Here is a 23,542-nt window from a genome sequence, read left to right as displayed (position 1 = left end):
ATGTTAATGCAGTTGTTCCGGCTTTTTGCATCATGTAGGTTTTATTTGCAACATGTTACAGTTGTTGCATTTGTTGTGGACTTTTGCATGTGCTTAATAATTTGCATCATTTCTAAATGTGCAGTCTAGTTGTACATAAGGTAAGTCGCTTCGGTCGTTCCCCAACCTTTGCACTTTACAGCCACCTTGCAAGCCTTGTTTTGTGCGTATCCCGTGTTTATGAATGAGACCCGTTGAAACATGTGGTTGTAAAGTTGAAAGCTAATTCTGTATTCTTGCTGGGCAGATTCAATTGTAGGGTTTGGTGTTACAATCCTGAGGTTCCTGCAGGGCAATTTACAAGAATGTTTTTAGCAAATCATGAAGACCAAAATATGACTCAAGGGGAGCTGTGGAGCCTGGCTGATTCAAATCAATGCAGATTTTTGTATTTTCACCAGTTCTTTTGAATTCGTCACTACATCCTGAACTTCTCAATGTCAACAGTTCTACAAAAATACAACTGTGATGCATGAAAATAATGTATTCAATCCGTGCCAAGGCCTCAAAGATCATGTCTGTGGTTATGTCCTTTAACACTTTCATGCTCAGGTCCTATTCATAGCATTATTCATAGCACCTATTCATTCATATTCAGAATTTTCCCTGACATTCAGAGAAATTCTGCTCAGCCTTCTGGCTGACTGAAGGTTACACTTCCTCCTTTTATTTTGTCTGTGTAACACCTTCTGTCTTCTTCTTTTCTCACCTCCTTTCTCTCACTGCACAAAAAGACAATTTACTCAAAGACGAGCCTGCAATGAGATGATATCTTATCAGACAGATTGTGACATTTCATACATCTCCAAGTGGAAGAAATAAACACATATTGGGTGCTTTTTAAAACTGTTCAAGGGACATGCCAACTCAACAGAAAATACCTGTAATAAAAACACAACTGTAAATGTCCATTCTTCAAAGTAATAACCACTGACAAATTGAACTGCATTCTTTTCATGCCCCTTGTGTCATCAAGTGTTTTGTGAGTCAACTAAAATAGCTGTGAACTGTTTACCAAGGCAGCGGATGGCCTGTGCAGTCAGCAAAAAAGGTGACAGGTCATGAATTCTGTTTTCCACAGGGAAAAAAAAGAGGATGGAAAAAAAAAAACACTTCTGAGGGAATGAATGATAGAAGGGCCACGTTGGTCTCCAAGCTTGATGTCGCTTAAACACACCTATGGACTTGTGCGAATGTGCAAGGAGGGCTCTTGTGCACACCACTTTTTTTGATGCTGTATGTGTGGATGTTTGTGTCAGGTATTTGTGTGTGTATGTTTGACAGTGGTACCTGATGACTCAAAACACAGGAAAGGAGGAGGCATGTACCCTCAGCAGTGTTGATTTCCACCGAACAAAACAATGATTCATCTAATTATAGGTTGTTTTTTCGACTCCTGTTGGTTCCACATGAACCATAGAGGCCCAGAACGTGGATTTTTGAATCAATGTTGTGAGCTGTAAGAAAAAAGGCTTGCTGATGTTTAGCAGCTGTGAAGCAAAATGTGCTGACAGATGATGATATCATGCTGGTTGAATTCAAGCCGGCCTGACAAACTCAGCCTTAAAAAAACAAGCTTATTTCCAATTTGGAAAATGTTTTTATAAGTGTATTTTCAAAAATACCGATGAAGATTGCCCATACACCTGAAACTGTCCTTAACAAAGAAGTACAAGCACCACAGCTTCATTTTTTGATCACAAGGGAAACATCAAGAAGCCATTCAACGAGCTCTTAAAGTAAGATATGTTGTAAAACATCCTAAATATATCCCTCCTCTTATTTTACTTACTTGCTGAAATAATATATGGCATCACAACAAAAACAGTCAGACAGTGTCTTGGCCCTGCAGATCCCTAATCCAAGATTGTTTTTTTTTTTTATCTTGTCTTCATACCTTATTGATGTGGACTAAAGTAACATCACTTTATGACATATATCTGATTTTAAAGGTGCAATATGGAGTTTACGTGGTGAAATTTAAAAGTTGGAGAAGTGGAAAAAATGTTGAGTTTTGGAGTTTCTGTTGTCTGTGGCAACATAAATACAAAGGGGTATGGAAGAGGAGAAAAGAGAAACAGAGCAATGCAGGGACAGCAGTGTAGACAGATTGAGTCATATGTATGAGTGACAGGAGCGGTGTTTGACATTGAGGCCTTTATTCATCCAGGTTACTAGTGTGAACACCTCGACTGGCCTTGTGTTCGTAAAGGCATGAGATTAAGTGGACGAAGGTGATGAAAACATGAAACAGTGGAAGCATCTCAGCGACTTAATCTGGTTTCTTTCTAATGGGAAAATTGATGATTTTGGGGCTCTTAAAATGTAATAATTAAGACGTGATTTTACTGCATCGTCAAGTACTGCACTTTGGTCAGTTAATTAAAGCACTAATATGTAACGTTCCACTTTAAGATAATTGTTTCAAATCGATCTTATGGTACAATAACTTTCAACAAGGAGAAGGACGTCTATCCCCTTTCCACAGAGCGCCCTGGACACCTAGCAGTTGTTTACAGTAACTTATGAAAGAACTGTGTATGGCTTTACGGCACTACTTCACACCAGCCTTCAGGTAAAATGAATCCCGTCTCTGAACTGTTTGATACAGTGGCTGAGGCTAAAAGATGGAAGAGGACGGTGACGGATGAAGCTAAGAAGAGAACTATAACGAGTGACTGAAATTTTTTTTAATTTAAATTTAAAAGTAAATTTTGGACCTTGTAAGTCCAACATTGTTCTTTGGCTTCTCACAAAGTCTTTGCCTGTGTTATGTCGTGATTTGCTGCCTCATCTAAAAATGCTGCTATAGCGTAAAACGACAGCAGTCTATCACAATCCCTTAACAAAATATGTTACCAGTACAGAACCCCTTTACAAACTCAACTACTTGCTGCATTTGCACTGTTAGGAAATGGGAAGCATGTTTTGTTATTTTTTTTAATAAAACCTTTATATAAGATTTTATTGGAAGCATTTCTCGATAAACGAAAAACCCTCTTCCCCATCATCTGATTGTCAATAAATACTCATATTCTATAGGGAGGCAAAACAGCACAGCACAGCATCTGTGTTTTACAATAGTGCAGTTACATTCAAAGACATTTGGTGGGCACAAAGGGCACTAATTCCTCCAAAACGTTGCTTAAAAGTAGAAAACAGGGTGCTGGTTTAGCTCAACCGGAATGTCAGCCACATGTCCGATGTGTCCTTCAGCAAGACACTTAACCCCAAGTTGCTCCCGCTGCTTCGTGGGCGTCGTATAAATGTGTATGAATGGGATTAGTTACTGCTGATGGTCACTTTACTCAGCAGCCTCTACCATCAGTGTGTGAATGGGTAGGTGTGACCTGCAGTGTAAACGCTCTTTGAGTAGTTTGACAACTAGAAAAGCGCAACACGAGCTGAAGTCCATTTACCGTTGACATCCATCACACACAGCAGGCCACGCCATGCCAAAGCCACGCCCCTTTAGAACATAAGACACTTGGGCTAGCTCTCTCCAGGAATAAGTCTTTGGAAAGCGGAAATATTCCACACGTCTAACCACGCTCCTCTGCCACTTTAAAAAAAACAGCTCGTCAATCCTGACCACATGCTTCACCCCTACACACATCCAATGCCTCTTCTGTATTTCATATAAAGTTTTCAGTGTATTCCATATAGCCTACAGATCACACCTTAGTTTAAAAAGAATTGCAGACTTCAAGTCATGCTCCTTGTGCTTTACATAAAGATCTATCTGGTGCTTTGAAACAGGTTTAAATTGTTCCTTGCCTTGTGTTAACTTAATTCAGATCCAAAGAATGAAATAAAATCAGCTGCAGCTTCAGTCCGCAGGCTCGGTGACTTTCTGTAAAAATAAAATTAAAGCCTCGCTGAAAACAAAGAGCGCTGACAAACTGCTATCTCGTTCAGTTTGAATGATGTCAAATTCAACTTTAATGAGAGATAAAAATGCATGGGTTAACTTTCTGCACTATAGCATTTTAAAGCAGAAAGGCACATTTGCATGCGGTTTCTTTTTTAGTGTCATGAGTTTTTGCTTCAGGCTGTTGAATGGAGCAGATGGTTCGGGGTTTTACAGCAACACAACTCTTCCTAGAATGCCAGACAGCAAACAAACAGACAAAACAAACAAACAAACAAACACAGGGAGATGGGTTAATTTGACTTGCAAATACATCTGTGTGATTGCTGATTCTCGTGTCGACTCGTCCTGTTAACCAGTTTGAGAAGGTGGAAACAAATGAGGGGGAGTCCTCTGTCTAAACATTTAAAGTCCACAAGTTTAAAGATTCTTTTAAAGTAAGCTTACCAACAGATTCTGCTGCAGCCAGGAGATTTTCAAATCAGTTTCAGTTAAGTGGCCATATCAACTGGCCACATTACTAACAGTTAGGGCATAAAAAAAAATGAACAGTAGACAATGACTCCCTCATGTGGTTCAGGAAGAAATGACAGGGGAACAAGAAACTTAAAAATTCAATACGATAAACAAACTAGGAAGGGCATGATTAAGTTGCATACATTTATAAACACAAACAAACAGCTCTAAAACACATTAGCAGACACACACACACACATACACACAGACACAAGCACACACACACACACACACACATACACACACTTACACACAAACACAAGCACACACACACACACACACACTGGTATGCTGATTTAATAAATGGGTCGAAACATTTGGTGTTTTTGCAGACTTGAGCCTGGAGGTCATACATTAAGCCCGTCATAACAGCTTTCTGTGGGTTGTTGACTTAATTTGATCATGTTGCCATCACATTACATCAGTCAATATGTCTGCTGGCACTAGACACTGGTGTTTTTCTAAATACCAATTTCCTGAGACAAGTTCATTTCACCTTTTTTGCATTCAGCCAGGAGCTTTCCTTCCGTGCACGCTGCTTAACAGAAAATCAATTAACAAGTTGGAACACACAAGTGTGAATGTGTATAATGTTTTCAGGAGCATTTCAAGGTAATAAGTCCTCTGGATAGCTTCTGCTGCAGTTTGTGTACTGCGTGTAAAATAAGTAAGAAAACACCTAACAGCAGCTGTGATGTGCTCCTGATCAGACTGTTTATAATCATGAGCAGCTAGCGTTAGACTAATAATGTCGTCTGAGTTAACACAGCTAAACTGAACATTTGAAGGCTTCTGTCTATTTTTGCACTATTGTCTTATTTAGCCTTGTATATATTAGTCTTGTTTGCCTATATTATGTTTATATTTAATGTTATACTTTAAAAAAAAAAAGGTTTATTGAAGTGGGGAATTACATGCGGGAAAGGAGCTACGGATCGGATTTGAACCTAGCCCTGGCAGGACCTCTAATGTTCTACTTTTTGTACATTAAGAGCACAGTTACTGAAGACAAATTCCTTGTGTGTAAGCATAAATGGCCAATAAAGCCGATTTAGCCGATTCTGATTAATGGAGTTATGTCCAGAATGTTATCCGTGCTCTCAAACTATAGATTCATTAAGTATGTAAAAAAACACTTTTTTAAAATTCATTTGTATAAGCATTTCATAAAATAGTTACGAACATTTTGTGGCTTAGGAACTGGCCCTAACTTCCTTTTCTTGAGCAACCTAATATCAATAAAACAAATCCAGACAAATCAGAGCAGTTGTTTACAGTTTTATTATAGTTCTTGTTTTTGTCAGATAAAAGCAGATAGAGAGGAGCATAATAGTCAGAAACAGCGTGCAGTTTTGGGGTTCCCATCCAAAACTGGACAAGAGAACTGTCTGAGGTGAGTACACATTAACAATGCAGGGCAAACCCCATCGTCATTAATGCTACATAACATTGTCAATATAATAAACAGTCACAATAACGGCCGCTGTCAGTTAAGTGACAGATAGCCTGTAACACATTCATGACACAAGAGTTATTCTGAGGTAAGCTAGAGTTGGCTAGTGTTGTACTGAGCAAATAAACATCTATGTATATCTGGATATCTATAGTGTTGTGACTGTGTCCTGTCCTGTTCTTGAACCCACAGTTCACTCTGTAGTTCATCTCTACCTTGGCATAGCTTTGGCATTAGGAGGTAACATGGTAGCATCCTGTTGGACGCCATTTGAGAACAAACATTTGAGAACGTCTTTGTCCATTTCATGAACATTTAGGGAGCATCTCCAATGGCCTTTGGCCGGTTAATACATGGGGACTAAGTAATGCAGGGTTTCAATCAGCTATCTATATTTGAAGTTTGACAAATAACCCTATATAGTGCTAATATTATTGAAGGAAAGCACCCATAGACGTGTATATTCACTGGGTGATGTACATGTCTAATGCAAGTACAGTCTTAAACTCCCATTTTTATTAAAGTGAGATCCACTTTGAAGTGCAGCATTGCAGTCATACAAACTTACATGAGCATAAGCTTTAGCTTATTCCACTACGAGAAGGTGCTTGCAGCATGTCTGCCAACGCATTTTTGATCACATTGGTTTTAGCGTTCTTTCAAACGTTTAAAAAACAAACAAAAAAAACATTATGTAACTAGTCTAGCTTCACTGGCTGAGATGAGGATTAAGACAGACTTTGAAATGGATGGACTACAAAAATGACCCAACAGCAACAATCAGTATAACAAAGATCAAAGACACAGAGATACTATGATATATTGTCCTAGGCTTGTTTTGCTAATATAAAAAGGTATAAATAACAAATCCTGATTTGGTTTAACACAGTTTAGAGGATAAAAATCAAAATGAAAAAAAAAAAAAAAAAAAAAAAAAAAGACAGAGAAGAAAAACAAACAAAAACAAAGCATGTTAAGATAACTCTTCAATATCTTTATCCATTTTTTTTTTTTTTTTGATTACCTGAGATTCCAGTCGTCGCTCAGGGCTCTACCGATGTGATGGCACAGCTCTTTATGGATCGATCCACTGATTGGATCAATTAACTGATTGAGGTTAAAGAGTCTTACCACGAGATGGAGTCACAGCATTCAAGCACACAGAGGGCAATTCATTTCACCACATCCCTGATCCTTGATACCATAATCCATCCACACACCTGACCTGCAGGCTCAGCGCATTCATGTCACCACAGTTCATCCGAAAAGTTCTCTGTGAAAAGGCTAAAAGAAGGCAAGTAGCAAAAAAAAAAAAAAAAACAACAGAAAAAGGAAAAGGCTTAGCTTAAAACGGGTGAGGTATCCTTTATATATTACTCCCCCTAAGAAATGTAGGCTTTTAATAGCATCTTGGAATGCACTATATATGGATATATATATATATATATACTGTATATAGCTGTTAATATAAGCAGGATTACTGTTGATAAATACAGTTGCCTCCTCCAATCAGAGGCACTCCAGCAAGCTACAGCACCCTTCTCCCTTTGATTTTTGAGTGCTTTAGGCACCACAGGCCCTACTTGGGTTGAGGAGGAGACCATTATTGTTTTCCTATTTCATCGGATTAAATTCAGTTTAAGATGATGATTCAGACTCCACCAGCTGTTGTCACTCTTCATCCACAGTCTCCCTTTTCGAATCCTCCTCTTTGTGATCCAGGACCTGAGGGGTGGGGCTCGGCAGAGCTGCAACCTCTGTGATAGCCAGTGCGGAGGGGTCTTGTTGGTCAACAATCTTTAGTGAAGAGTTTTCATCCTGTGGAAGACCATGGATGTATTAACAAAAACATGTCCGCTTGATCAGATCCACCTTGTTGAAGTAAAACGAGCCCCTTGTTGCCTGAGCTTTAGATTAAGGAAGAACATTTGGGTCTCGTTAAACTTCTGAAATTAATACGATTTCAAAAAATAGAGAGGAGCTCCTAAGATTGGGAAATGCGCAATTTAAAATATATATAAACTCCATAAAAAAAGGTTTGGAAACCTTATTTCGGTCCATTATTTTGCATCTTTAATAATACTAATTGGTGTTGTATTATATATCGTTGGAAAGCAGGATTAGTCATCTTTACAATGAGGTATAACTTGGAAGGATCGGGCATTCGTGGAATCAGCAACACAGCTAAACGTGTCGGTAGCGATCCAAAAAAAAGGTGCCAAAGTCCCCTGCAATATTCTTCTGTTAGTATTCACTCCTGTTTTGAGTTGCTTGGTGGAATGGATGATTGCACTCTCCCACAGTAATAAGGAAAAAACAAGACATACTGGCCATTTTAACACTTTATTCGTTTTACACTGTCAGGGACCTGAGTAGCGTGTGGAAGGTCCATACGAGGCCACAACAGCTTGGCACCTCCTCCTCCTCATGCTGGTCACCAGCCTGGTCACATTCTGCATTCCTCAACCAGGAGTTATTGAAGGTCAACCAGCGCGGTTGTGTTGGTCAAGTGCGGTCAATCAGGTGCCAATCAGGTGCCAGTCATACATACACCTGTAACTGGCACACACCTGGCAGCGCTTGAATGAGTGAATACTCACAGAAGAACATTGCAAGGGGGTTTTGGCACATTTTTGTTAGGGTGCTACCGACACGTTTAGCTGTGTTGCTCAATCCACGAATGCACAATCCTTACAAGTTATACCTCGTTGGAAAGGTGACTAATCGAGCTTTCCAACGATATATAACACAACACCAATTAGTATTACAAGTGAACTTCTTTTGAGGAGTTTATATTTATAAATATTGTTCGCCTACATCCCAACAGACAGTAAGATTTCTTGATATTTTCCCGGGAGGTGAGCTCTCAGGTCTTGTAGGTTCCTCTGGATTGTTGGTGAGGACGGCCGGCCCCCTCCGACCTGTGCAAGGTATTTGAATGATTTCTTTTGGAAGAATTTTAAACTTGCAATCTAAAGGGTGCGCTCATATTCTAGTTAAAAGCCTATGTGTGCAATAGTCTTGTTTGACTTCAATGTTATTTTTTGAATAAATAAATGATGGCCTGATGTTGGCCTAGATAATGTAGCCTAGTTTTTTTAGATCTCAAGATCAATTAAGACCCTTTACAGAAAGAGAACTCAAAGCAACAAAGAAATGTAATCAACAGCATTACATCACCCCCTCCCTCTCATGTGTTCTGTCTCACAGTTTGTTCTCAGTCTGCTCGGTTGTGAGTGTGTGTCTTGTATCTGGACGTCTCTCAAGATCTCTTTTAAGATTCTACTGAAACACATGAGGAATAAATACAGAACAGTATCACCAACAGTAGTGAAAGCAGGCTATTTCAGTTCTTGAAATGAGGCCAGCAGGCAAAATTATCGCTGCAAATTGTGAGCTGTCTTGTCGTAACAGCCCAACAGGTTAAGCATAAAAATAGACAATTTGAGACTATTTGTACTCAGTGTTCCCGCAAGTCATTTACTGCATTGCAAGTAGAGCATGCCGTGATACACTGAGTGTCTCTGATATATCATCCACCCTTAGTAAACCCCTGAAGTAGCCATTATGTCCATCTGCATAGGGACGTACATCCAGGCTGACCTTATTACCCGGCATATTCATCTCGGCTCTATTGGTTTGTTCTTATGTTTGCTGCCGAGTTTCGCTGTGGTACGATGTCTTCCAGGGAAACTTAAAAAAGCTGAATCTACAGGCCGTTAAACTCTTCAATTTTAGAGAAAGCTGCTTGTGATGCTCACTGTACTAATGTCCTCACAGCCCACTCTGACTCGCCTACAATGTTTCTGTCCAAACAGACTCCCTACCGTTTCATTATTTGTTTAGAAAATCTAAAATCACCAACATTTGATTTGGCTTACTCACAACAGGACAAGGTCAGGGATGCACCGATCTGATCCTGGTACCGATCTGGATATCGGTCCGATATTGACTCAAATAGCTCCATCAGGGATCGGGACAATGGGCAGATCTATGGAAATTCAGTTCTATGCTATTCCGTGTAAACAGGAAGCATGTGCGTGTACTATGTCAGCGTCATCAGCGCGCTGCAGGCCTGTGCATTTTGCCAAGCGGTGCCAACATTTGTTACACAGTCAACATCTAAGGCCACTTGGAATATCTTCAAAGCTAAAAGTTTCAAGGCGCCATGGTAGAGACACTACTTTAAACAAATGAAGACGACAGACGGAACGTAGCAGTTAACTTTGTCGGCTGCATGGCAGAGACGGGAGAAACTTCACAGTAATGGTCAGAGAAGTAAAACACTTTGAAGCACGGTACAGTTTGCCATCATGCCTTGGTGAACCTGCGGAAGGATCATTACCGGTTTGAGATCCCCGCACCCGAGGCCGCGTGGCCCCTCGGTGCTGGCGGCGGATCGTCAGGAAAACATTTTCTCCCTCTTCTCATGCCTCACCTCACTGTAATGCATTTAGTGAGCGCTCTACCTATACTCTTAAAGAACATGAGATCAGTTATAAGCGAGAGCAATGACTTAACCCCAACGTGAGGTGCTACTGGCTACTACAGCTGGCTTTTTTGCATTAAAACAGCTTCTAACGAATTTAGAATATGACACGGTAATGTTCAAACACATTTGAAAACCCGACCAACCCACGACACAAAACTTTTTTTTTTTTTTTAAACTTCATTTTACCATATCAATAATGAGCCTAAAACCAACAGCTTGTTGACAATCCGAAACCACAGACTTATTTGTGTACATTTAAAAAGTGGATCAGTGCATCAAACCAACACGTTTCAGCATGTCTTCAGCTGACTGTCAACAGAGACACACTGAAGACTACCATGTTTTACAGGCATTTTGAACATTTACATTCCCCTCCTGTCACCTTTCAATCCACTGGTCATGTAGCAGGAGAGTAGACGTACCTGCTCTGCAAACTGATGATTCACCTGGTCAGCAAACTCCTGCATCTCTCCCTCCTCACCATTAGAGTGGCAGCTTGGACTTGGCACCTCAATTCCATGGCTTTCCAAGATGGCAGCTTCTGTTTGTGAAAGATAGAATAGTGAATATAAAGTGAGGTTATAGAAACATGTACATATTAACATAGTCAACACTATCAAAAGCCTCTCTGTGATGCTACACATTGTGACTGTACAGAGGAAACCATGTACAGCAACCTTTTGTTCATTTGCACTGTTAAAAATAGACAGGAGGGTTAAATGTCCCTTTACGGTTTGAACAAACAGCCAACAAGTAGCGATTATTGATGTACTCACCGATATTCGCTCTTCTCTTCATCTCCTTACGGCGGTTGGCAAACCAGTTGTAAACCTTCAATGCCGTCACACGCTCAAACTCAGACAGCTTACAACCTAAGTGACAAAATACACACCTCTCGTTTACAGGCCGTCAAAGAAAGGAGAAATCACAGCAGGTCAGTCGAGGAATGAACTTTTTTTTTGGCACGAAGGTCTGAATGACAGAAGTAGTTAACAAAAATGATCTCGTAAGTAATCAAGGACAATGTGTTGAAGTAAAACAAGATGTGGCGTACGCACATCCAAAGAAAGACTTTCACAGGTGCTGGATGGAAAATCAAACTAAAGTTAAGAATTTAAAAAATTCTTATTATTAAATTCTTATTTATTATTTTAATATTATTTATTATTATTAATTTAAAAAAAGATCTGCACACTGTGTTAGCTCACAGATGCTCTTCAGACATTGTCAAGTCAATTTAACCATGTCTGAAGAGGAATCTGGGAGATTGAAATGTTGCTTTTGAAATTTGTTGTGGGAGATTTTAAAACATTTTTTAAATACTTAACTTAAAGTAAAACAAGCCCTTGGGGCGTCAGGAGTGAAACTGACAAAATGATGGTGTAAATACTTCATTGTAATTACTAGTATTTGTTTCCTTAATCAAAATACTAGCACTATAGCACATGTTTCTATTAATACACTTCATTAAGAGCATCATTTGATTTTGAACACATTAAGGAAGCTTACCGTTTAAGAAACAGATACACACAAACGTTAACCGAAATAAGTCAATCCTCTACACATATCAAAGTGAATTTATAGCCCTTTTATCACAAGTACTGACCACAGAAAAGGGAAAGGTCGAGAATGGTTAGGAATGTCAAATTAAACATGATATGTGACAAATGTGTCTGTTGTTAGAAACACTTCTGTTGTTAAGGTTAAAAAAAAAAAAAAAAAAAAAGCCTAAGAGTACCTGGTTTCTGAATGACTGAGTTACAGGTGTTGGCAATCTCCTCCCGCTTCGCTTCATCCGGGTACTGGTTCTCAATGAAGAAACTGTGAGAGACAAAAAGCATCAGAGTTAGATGAAGGCACAATTCAGATCACGGCTTGTTTTGTCCTTTTATTAAACTTCTAATCCTACAGTCATTTGTGTTGATCCGGAGGAGAGTAAGGACAATTCAGTTCATCTTCCTAGGTAATACAATAGAACGGTTCTACGCATGTAAACATCCCATTAACCTTTATTTACTCACTTTATAGACCTGCAGGGCTGAAAATAAAGAATTTCACATTAAAAAGCAAACAGGGATCAATTTCTTCCATCCCTGTCTTCCTCTTACCCTCAGAGTTGCCCTTTCCTGTCTCTATCTCACACACACACACACACACACACACACACACACACACACACACACTCTCTCTCCCTCCCTCTCTCTCTCTCTATCCATTTCACCTCTACTGTACCGTCCTTGGGTTTAAACTAGCTCATAAGGATCAGCACTGCAGTGGAACTGCGTAATCTGGGAGCACTGCTGGTGAGTGTTGTCTGAGGGCCTGTGTGGTCATATTACTGATTGAGCCCAGACTTCACACTATACTTACAGCAGGCATGTAATACAGAAATCAATTGCACACAGCAGGGAGGACTGAACTGAAGAAGGTCTACTCCTCTTTCTTGAACCTTCTGAGTTACTGAGAAGATTATGTGGGAAGGCTTTATATAACCAACGTACAGCTGTATAATAAAGTGAATGGTGAGGCACATAATGACATTTCTCTTTATTATTATTAGGGCAGTCATTTATATTGATTGTTACCTCAAGCAATGCTATTTTTCTGCCTTACATGAATAGCAAGCCATGGCTTGATAGTTGATCCAGTACTATTGTGATACATCAGACACGGACCTTGCTCGATTTTTATCGGCTGTTTTGCTCTTGATCAGCTTTTTTACAGGTCAATAAAAAAAAAAACATGGTGGAAGCAAAAAACTGGAGTTATGCTTTTACAAACAAACACTTTCCATCTTGTAATTATAACTACATGAATCTAGATCGTAAGGCACCTATGTTCTTTTTAAAAAAAACATTAAATATAAAACCGAAGTCATGACATCATGTCCAGGATTCTTTTTCTGTATTTCTTTACTACACCCGTCTATCCAGATGTTTACTGTCCATGACACAAACTGGCATCAACCAAAGAGGTCGCTTGGAGATATTTACTTTAGAATCACAGAAAACAAAGAGCTTCCATGAAAAGGAAGCAGAAGTGCATCCATCACAAATACTTAGTTTTGTTCATATCCATAACATTCATCAATGCTGTCTTCTTCAGACATGTCTTAGGCTTGTAGCTGTCATCACATCAAAGTACAAATAGCTAGATGATTTAAATACAATACAATTCACTTAGAGAGAAAGTACAACATAAATAAACAGCTGTCACCAAAATGTGATGACACAAGTTATGTAATTTAATGTTAAATTCATGTTTAATGAATCGTTTTACTCACGGTGTCCATGGACATATGGATGACTGCCCTCAAAATAGAACAAGTTTCTTTTAGGAATGTCATACTATTGAATTTTTGAAATCGCCATTAATAACTGAATTTCAATATTTAATTGTCAATAATCATTTTTTAAATTGCCTATTTGACATTCTATTGTTTTGCATTTAAAAAAAACAGATATTGTTAGGCTTTTATTTTGAATTTTTGTACTGTTTTAGAACCGAGGGTACTTTACTTCCTGTTTAATTACCAACCTGCATTTACTGAATGAAACAAAGGTTAGACATAAGGAAAACAGGGAACTTCTGGAAGACCCAAAGGTTACGATAATAACTGAAGGATGAAAACTTAATGTAAACGGCTAAAGAGAACAGTAGAGACGTGGAATTTTTGGAACTAATGGGACAATATAGCCTGAGATTAATATAATTAAAAAGAATAATAAATTCATTTGGGACCGTGATTAACGCAACGTAAATGTAAAGTACAGGCATAGAGCAGTTACCAATTTGGCTGCTCTGGATATCGCATATTACTATTGTCATTTTAAAATAACATACCAAAAGCCCTTGAATGTTTCACGGCTGGATTTTGAATTATAGACATATTAAAACTGTTGAAGGATTTGGAATGAGGTACTCTTCCTACCTCTCCATGATTGATTGGCACTCCTTCCTCCAGGTGAACCTACTTCCTCTACGCAGCCTCAGAGGGCCACCAACCATCCCTGCTCTGTCCCCAGCCATGATCCCTGTCCTCCAGTCGGGTTCCTCCTTCACCAATGAACGCATCGACAGGGTGGCCCCTGAAAAAGAGAAAAAACAAGCAACAACTTCCCAGTAAGTCTCACTTTTTTTTTTATTAAAAAGGAGAACATAATGTCTTAGCTCACATTAGAACATAGAAAATGTCAAAAAATAGGGAAATTACCAAAGTAAAAATCCAACGATCATTTATAGATTGCTGAAGTTGTACTAACTCTTCATTGACTTATGTGGGGTTGTTTTAAAACGTGCAAATCCAAGACTAGTTTTACATCTGCATTGAGAACTCACATATAAACTGGATGCAGTGGAGTGCAGTCATAGCATGGATCCTTGATTTCTTTTATATTAAGCTACCTGTGAACTTTTAAGCATAGCTGTTGCCAGAGATGGATGATAGACATCAATAGTATGAAGCGGTTTCATTCCAGGCTATTTTGGGGAATTCCCCTTGTTTATCTATTTGACACTGTCCTGAGCTATACACGTACAAGATGCTAAAGGGTAAATGGGATGTGGTTTTAGCGGATGTGCAGGCGACTCCTGTGGCAAGCTGCTGAGGCCCAGGAAAGAAGGGCGCAGTTACCTGGCTGGGCCTGGGCGGCTGCGGCAGCGTACCAGGGCAGCAAGTGCATCAGCAACTCTCTCTGCCTACTCCACACTGGGTTGGGGTTGAGGTTGGTGTTGGGGTTAGGGAGGATGTTGGGGAGATTGCCACTTGCCCCTGCTACCGTCCCGTCTCTGTCCCCTCCCCTGGCTCTGGGCATGGAACCCACGCTGTGCTGGCTTTCACTCCACCTCAGCCCTTCAGTCGGGACAAAACCAATGGTGAGGCAGGCCACAGCCAGGGTTTAGATTACAGACACCAGTTTTGGCTGATGGAATTGGAAATAAACTTGAGAACTGACACAGTCCTGTAGACCTGCCTTGCAAGTTTTCGGTCATTCAAATGTCAGACGTTTAATGCGAGTGTATCAATCAGTTAAACAGCCAATTCATCTGACAGCACTGCTTCTCTAAATTCATGATGGGCAGGTCAAGAGGAGCCTTCGTCAGAAGCAAAACAATGTGGCCAGTTAGTAAATTAGTAATTGTTAGTATGACTGTTAATTATCTGTTTGGGAGGCATATAGGAATGAAAACCAGCACCAGAGTACCTACAGCATCACAGCTGAGAACAACAAAGAAGCTAAAGCAAAGCTTGAGCAGATGGGAAAATAAATTCAAGATTACAATGAAGGGAGTCAGGAGGGTCAGTGGGTGGTCATTGGTGGCTTCTTTTTGTATTTCATAAACTCACAATGTCAAGAGGTGATACTTGTTCAACATGATGTATTGTGAACACATGCTGTGGTTATTTGTTTATTAGCATGTTGTAGCCGTTTAAAAGCCTGACACATTTTTTTGGCATCACAATCCAAGGACAAGGAGAGGTCAACGCTAACCTAAGCTGATATCGTGGCCTGTACCAACAAACCACATTCACCCGCTTAAGTTTCAAATCCAAGCCAGAGCCTTAATACTATTGATTAGCATCTCCTGTGACAGGACTGCCTTTATCATTCGTCGTTCCTCTTAAATTATGGATTGCTTTTGTGTCCTTTCTTGACTTCACAGCTTTCAAAGACCAGGATGGAGAAAGCAGGAGGAATGAGAGGTGTGTGATTTTACCATGCAGGATGGGGCGGGGGGCGGGGCAGCAAGCAGTGGTTAACAGTCAAGTATTTTTTTTTTTTATTCAAATGCTTCCTTACTAGATTTTATCATCTATTGCCCTGACATTCAACCTTGAATCACTGTCTCAACTGCGCGTTCTCCTCATCAGTCTTCCTGTATCTGAGATCCATCATCCCTGTTATGATCTGTAATGATCCTCTGCCCAGTAATTGACCCTTTCTAAGTCCTGTCCCTTCTTGCTCTGTGCTCAAATAACAGTTGAGCAAGTGACAAAAAACTTGGTCTACATCCCCCTTTACCTGCTATGTGCTAGGCTTTCCATGTTGGAATTAAACATGTAGCTGTATGCAGGGGGGGGGGGGGGGGGGGCTGTTAAACTGACATTCCATACCCTAACTGCGTGAACGGTTTGATGAAGTTCTCAAAGCCAAAAAAACAAGGTGCCAGCAGCTGCAGTATGTAATAAACAGCTGACAGCAAGGACTACAGTCCCAGAGGGGGGGGGGGGGAATAGTGAACCTTTACCCGGCAGTGAAGGAAGCAGTTCAAAGTGTGTCCTTTCCTCCTCTGTCTCTGTGCAGAGTATCTGTGGATCTCCCTCCATGAAAGTTAACATGTTTTACATACACTCCAGTGACCCTTAACAGTTAGTAGATCTGATCTGGTAGTCCTGTTATGCTGGTGTGAGAATTTCCCTGAGCCAAATATGCCAAATATGCCAGTGGCCCTCTGGCCCGACCATTGTGACAGCTGGCCCAGGAACATTACTTTTGATTTGAAATCAAACTCTGTCAATCATTCATCCGGGTCAGTGGATCTTGGCAGACTTGACAGAAGTCGAACAATGTGTAAATGAAGGACGAAGCAGCAGACTCTGCCATACGACACATTCATGACAATTGTTGCCTTTGCACGTAAAATAACAGCGAAGAAGATAGTGCAGAGAAGAAACACAATGAAGCAGTTTCATTATGTGCCTGGTGTTGTACTGGTCACAAGGCAAAGACTGTACGTCTGTGGTCAAGCACAGGCCTGCAAGATATAAATGTCACTACACTCCCCCCCAGCTCACAGAAAATGACCAGCAGCGTTCATCAGCTCACCCCGATTTCACACCGAAAATTTACAAGGGGACCAGCAGGACAAATCCCGGGATGAGTCAAGAGTTTGGCACCTGTAGTTGTGTTTTTATCTTTAGTTTCTCACTCTCATGTCATTTAGCATGTGTCATACTGCCAGTCCTTGCTGTTGGCTTCTGAACCTGGCACCAGGTCACACTGTACTTACCTTGTGTCAAGCTTGTCACACCAACTAGAGATGTTCCATTTATGAAATTCAACGTTATTCCTGTCTAACCTCTAAAGACTTCAACCTGAACAGCAGCTCACCTGGGTTATTTTTCTCCAGCAGGTACCAGCGGTAGAAAGCTCTGCGCTTGGAGTCGCTCATCTCCAGGCCTTGCTGCAGCAGCCACTGGGAGATGTAGCTCTGGCTGATGCCTGTGTGCCAGAGGCGAGGCGTGTTATCTCAACACGTTAAAGACATTTAGATTTATTCACTGGTGCATCAAGAGCATCTGTAACGTTGAGATGGGCTATGAACCAGCACCTGAAAAACTGTAAAGCTAATGAACTCCTCTAGATATCTGTACATACAACTTCAAAAAAATAAAAAAGCAAAGATAAGCAGCAGATGCTGAGTTTAGATAAGCAGGAACCAGAAAAAATGCCAAGACTTTTTTTTTGTTCAAAGATGACCTAAACTATTGTAATTGGCTTTTTTTTAAACCTCCAGAACTCCAGCAAGAGAATACAAGCCTCTGAACAAACGCACACTTTACCAAAATGTCTGCCAACTTTGACTCATGGAAGAAAGTAACTCATAGAACTATGTGGATAACGGACAGCAGCGTGCATTCTCTAATGTTTAAGGCAATCCTTTTCGACCAGATAACATTCAAATACTTTTTCCACTGTCACAGAGAAATTCCAAATGGTGGAAGCGAACGAGTGTTGCTCAGTGTTGAGTTGTGGCACACTCCTTTAATCTCAAAAGTGTGGTGTAAAATCTGTGTTTTTCTCATCTAGATGCTCAGATTAAGTCAAACGCTGGTAGGTAACAGGCTGTAATAACTGCATAAACCGCACACTCAAAGCAGAAGAGTACCTGTAACCTGGCCTACAATTGCCTGAGAGATCCTGCGGTTGTTGAGGAAAGTTTTGATCTCTTCTTTCACCAGGTTGCTGTCTCTCCTGTAAAAACGACACACACAAAAAAAACAAATTCTGGCATTAGAACTATTACACCTTGGTTAAAACATCATCCTTCGCTCTGACTAAGCTTATTCACTAGTGCTTCCCTCTTTTCAGCCATCCCTAAACACCTGACCTGAATTAACTTCACGAAAAATCCTGAAGAATAAGCCGGCACCTCGGGGGACAGAAGCTGTCATTATCTGATGTTATAATAGTCTCTCTTTGTCTCTACCATTCTTCTGGTCTTGCTTTCTCGCTCTACTCTCCATTCATCCTCCCTCCCTCTACGTCGCTCACCTCATGTACTCCTCAACCTTCTCCTCCAGGTCCCACTCCTCTTCTCCCATCATGTCATAGCTGAACGACCGCTGAACCACCACGGCGGGAGCGTAGAGGGGCGGGGGCGAGGCTTCGTAACTGTTGCTGGGGGACAGAGCAGCGCCTTCCAGGCCAGAGGTCTGCGTGGTAGCCGAGGCCAGGGAGAGTGACGAGGAGGAGGACGAAGATGAGGACGGCGCTGGAGCTGCTGTGGTGGGGGTGTTGTTGGACGGGGCAGGGTGAGGATCACAGTGCGGCAGCGGCCGGTGGTCCGGGTCGAGCCTCTCCAGGGACTCCAAGGCGTGGAGGATCTGAGGTTTGGTCATGCCGGACAAACGCAGGCGCTGCAGAAGGTCTATTTGTTCTATTGTGTAGCGTGGCTCCACTTCACAACAGTCCATTCTGGCATCTGCAAATATAATGTGGGGGGTGTATCAGTGTGCCTCTGAGACTCACATTTAAATGTAATACAAGACCAATTTTGGAAATAAATACGACCCAACTGTAGTCCTATAAATACACCAAAAGTCTGCATGCTTAGGTTGATTTCTCACCAGATAAACAGCACTACAAGATTTGACAAAGTCTCACCACGACAACAGAAAATGCTATATTTAACTAGAGTTATTGTCAAAAACTTTTATGGAAACTGAAAAATGATTAAAGAATTATTAATAGATGAAAAGCCAAATAAAAATAAGGCCGGCAAAGCTGACTTCACACACTTAACTTCCTTTGTAAGCGCCGATTTATCTTGATTACAACGCTTCAAATGAAAATCTGACTAAATTATTTTAGTTTTGCTAAAGACAAACAGCTGAAAACAATCAAGACCTGTTTGAAAAAAAAAAAAAAAAAAAAAAAAAAAAAAAAAGGACTGCATTATCCTCTGAAGAACCCTTGGGTCATTCAAAGTTTGGCATCCTTTCAAACACTTGGCACAGACACTTGGTGCTAACCTTGCTCCATTTGTCCAGGGTGGAATTAAAGTAAGATCACCCTGACATACATAACCTAACATCAGGTCCACTCAGGCTACTCATATCCATCCATCTCTTCTGTACCACAGAACGCCATGCCTTCCTTTCATTGCATTTCATCCAGAAGAAAACAAAAACAAAGTCATGATCTTGTCGTGTTAAAATGATAGATACTAGGGAAATATTTTGTACAAATATGTTGATCATACTCTATTTATTACATCAGATGTCCCCCCCCATAAATACAAGGTGGTAAGGTACAACAAATAGAGCCATGCACCTTTAAGAGCTCCTTTTTTCTTTTTCTTTTTGGAAATAGGAAGTAGGCTATGCCACAAAAGGGCTTCACGATTTCTCAAATGTGCCTAAAGCCATATCCTGCCACATTATGAGACTTTGTTGATAAGCTGGAGAAGTAAACTTGAGAGCCTGTAATAAAGAACAGGGTGTTTCTTAAAGTGGGTGTTAACAGGACAGACTGGCCCCCACCATCAGGGTTACAGCAATTTAAGTCGACAAACTAAAACTATTTTTTTTTTTCTAGGTTCTCCTTGAGGAAAAACTAAGATTGACAGCTAAGCAGTGACATGGCTTTGGTTCAGAAAGAAAGTTAAAAAAAATAAATAAATAAGGTGTTTCGGCCGTCAAGCATACCTGATGGAGGGGGTGATACAGACAGGCGCCCCGGGAGTGGTTCAGTGCGAGGGGTCGCAGCGGGGACACACCACTGTCGCATGGCTCAGCGGAGTTCAGCTTGGCTGGACCTTTTTTTTTTTTTTTTTTTTTTTTAAAGTCAGACAAGAGAGGAAGTTGCTGCAGTGTGTTGCGATTATGCTGCCTTCGTAAGCATGCTGCCAAATGTACAACAACAATCCCCTACAACGCTGTGTTGTGCTAAGCTAACACCGCCAACTTTGGACGACTAGGAGCACCAGACTCCCTTCGACAGCTGTTTGTTTCGTTGTCGTGTAAAGCTGGCGCTGCGAGCCAGAGAGAAAGCGGAAGTACTGCTACAAAATAACAAATAAAATAATAATATTTTTGTAGCATTTTACAAATAATGCCCTTTAGAAAAAATGAATTAGTTTCTATAATAATAATAATAAATTTCAGCAAACTTCAAATAAAAGTATCTATGCCTAATTAACTTCAGGTTTGTTGTGTTATTGTTTCAGGTGTAAATTGCTCCTTGTCTGTGCATGGTGCTTTTTTCTGTATTTAAAAGTGCTATATGTTACACATTTTAATTGTGTTGTTTAATTTGTTATGCTCATGTGTTCTTGTGTCTACGTTTTTTGTGCTGCATGTTTTCTTAAATGTCAACCTACCAGGGACTGCAGATGAAAATTAGCCTGCGTGGCTAAATCTGGCACATTTACATGTGTGACTTTGTTGCTCTTGTTAATTAAATGTGCGTTGTCCCTTTTTAAATAAAGAAATCTAAAAAAATAAAATAAATAAATCCCTGACAAGTTCAGCAAAAGCTTTTTTGTAAAACCGTTTAAAGGGCAACTTTAAGCTTAATTTCAAGGTAATTTTATAACAAGAAGAAACTGGTGACCCTCGTGAAAAAATCTTATTAAAATGCTTTCCATTGTGCTTTTAGTTTGAAGGACACGGGGAAAGTTACTACTGAGTGTGGCCAACTAGACAGACTGTCTCTGCCTTGTCGTGGCTAACTTATCTAAAATCTGAACTACAATTTAGAGGTAGTGTTGACAGTATTTTTTTTAGATCGGCTGTTCTTCATAAAGCATTCGTGACAAACAAAGCAAAACACACAATGAGTAATGTCGAGAAGGCTGGTTAAACAGCCAGGGGGCTAACGATGTAGCTCCCGTGCTACAAGCTACATTAGCTCACAGCTAAGCACCAGATTGTCCCACCGCAGAACACCTCTCCCTTACCTCCCGTTGCCGCGGAGAGATGCAGCAGCCGGTTGAACCAAGTAGGAAGATGGAGAAAACTGCAGAGAAAGAAGTCGTGATCCAACCCAAGCCCCAAACTAGTGAAAGTTGCTCCTTTGGTGCGGAGCTTGACAGTGAATTAACTAGCGGAGGGTGGACGATGCAGGGTTATATATTTCCGCTATGCAGTGGGGAAATACTAGTGTATGCAAATGTTGGGAGTTTGTCTCAATCTCGGCTCATTTTTGACCCCCCTTTCACCAGATAACACTGTCAAGCTGACACGAGTTATAGTTATTATTTCCGGTTGTCTTTTGCGTGACTACATGTCATTGTTAGTGTTTAGAAACCACAATGTGTAAATTGAAAGAGAAAAGTGACGTTGACTTACATGAACTTGCTTGAATTTAACCATTTAAGACCATTTAGAAAAATATGATTACCAATAAGTGTGCTTTTTTTCAGTAGGCCTGTAATAAACAAAGTGGCATTTTAATCCTTTATTTTTGGTTAACTTATGAAATTTCACAAATTGTCTGTCTTCAGTTTAAACCAGCTTTGCTGATGTTGACTTTATACAGATCATTACAGTTCGAATAGCCATTTATGTCCCCTTGATACTGATTTTGCTGCTACCCTCAAGCCTCTTAAAAAGTGATAGATAGATAGATCCTTTAATAATCCTTTACAGGAAATTACAGTGCCACAACAGCTTCAAGACAGACATAACACCACACATTTCATAAAATAGCTTCCATACTTAATAAGTTAAAATACAATAATGTGCATTATAAAACCTTATAGCAGCTGGTATACAAGACTTTCTGTATCTCTCAGTTTTGCACATTGGTGCGATCAGTCTCTGACTGAAGGTGCTGCTCTTGATCACCTTCAGGGCGTGGAGCAGGTGAGTGGGGTTGGTCATTATTGGAACCAGTTTGTTCAGAGTTCTGGCCTCTGCCACCTGCTGATGCGCATTATAGCTGTTTTTCTAACACTGAACGGGTCACTTTATCATGTGTTTTATTTTTGTGATGATATTTTTGTGATTTCTTTTCAGTTTGTATCACTGTACAGGTTGTCTTGGTCCACACATTTATACTAATCAAATGTGTTTCTCAGAGTCACAGTGTTCTTTAGGGGGTCCCACTCTCCAAGGCTGAAGACTGGAGCCTCATTTGACTCCTTGCACAATTCTTAGATATAGTAGAGGTAATGTATGCCCTGTCAGCCAAGGAACAAAAGCAAGTGTTTCAACATCAAAATGAGTAGCCCAAACCTGTCTGCTTCATCATCAAGAAGGATGGATACTTTTAAAGCTTTGTTTTCTCAAATCTTTTTTGAATCTATTTTTGAATGAATTAATGCATCATATAAAACCTATTTAGCACAGTTTGTTGAAAATCGTATCAATATTTCAGTACTGACCAGTCAGGAACTAATACAAAATTGGTACCGGTTCTCAATACCACTCTGTGCCTACTTGTTAGAAAGAGTGAGTACAAATCTATGTCCAGTGTAGGCCACATTAAGGTCCAAATCTGACAAATACATTTGACCAGATACAGTTGTTTGTTCTCTTTACAGATGATGCAGGCCACCTCTTAAACGCTCAGAGATACTTTAAAAACTTTATCATAGAAAACCAGCACTCTGAAGCAATCTTCTTCAAAAAGTGTGTGCCACATAAAAACTTCCCGACTTGACCATTACTTCTTTAAGGTGGATGTTATTTAATAAGTTAACATTGGGTGCTCTTTTAACATTAAAAAGCAGTTGATTGGTTGGATTCATATCCCCAAAAAGAGAGGAATGTGTGAAAGCTGTCCAAGAAAGGTATGTCAAACAACAGAATGGGTATGCCACAAGGGTCAATTCTTGGTCCTTTGTTTTTATTATGTTTATTTATGACTTGCCGGCTGGCTTCCAGCATTACGCAGGCACATTGTCAGCATGAAGGATAAAGGTAAATACATTTTCAAATACA

At 40.2% G+C, this 23,542-nt stretch overlaps 1 protein-coding gene across 5 annotated transcripts; it reads right to left on the bottom strand.

Annotated features, from left to right (window-relative positions):
- Nucleotides 1-5,691: 5,691 nt before the first annotated feature.
- Nucleotides 5,692-21,792, bottom strand: zgc:91944 (uncharacterized protein LOC436941 homolog). 5 transcript variants are annotated; one of them, XM_020640626.3, is made up of 11 exons: nt 21,556-21,790; nt 20,303-20,412; nt 18,648-19,077; nt 18,262-18,347; nt 17,484-17,594; nt 15,005-15,223; nt 14,303-14,459; nt 12,110-12,192; nt 11,148-11,243; nt 10,794-10,909; nt 5,692-7,697 (listed from the first exon to the last, which is right to left on the bottom strand). In XM_020640626.3, the coding sequence occupies exons 2-11, from the start codon at nt 20,382-20,384 to the stop codon at nt 7,551-7,553; spliced, it is 1,527 nt and encodes a 508-aa protein (XP_020496282.1). In that variant the 5' UTR covers nt 20,385-20,412; nt 21,556-21,790; the 3' UTR covers nt 5,692-7,550. The 5 variants fall into 5 exon arrangements, with proteins under 5 accessions (XP_020496282.1, XP_020496281.1, XP_020496285.1 ...); XM_020640625.3 differs by having other exon boundaries at nt 10,794-10,912; nt 21,556-21,788; XM_020640629.3 differs by lacking the exon at nt 15,005-15,223 and having other exon boundaries at nt 21,556-21,792.
- Nucleotides 21,793-23,542: the final 1,750 nt, after the last annotated feature.

Source organism: Labrus bergylta, chromosome 19 (genome assembly GCF_963930695.1).
Source record: "Labrus bergylta chromosome 19, fLabBer1.1, whole genome shotgun sequence".
Lineage (NCBI taxonomy): Eukaryota > Metazoa > Chordata > Actinopteri > Labriformes > Labridae > Labrus > Labrus bergylta.
Note: the sequence above shows the minus strand (reverse complement) of the source record. Positions and strands in the feature narration are given on the sequence as shown.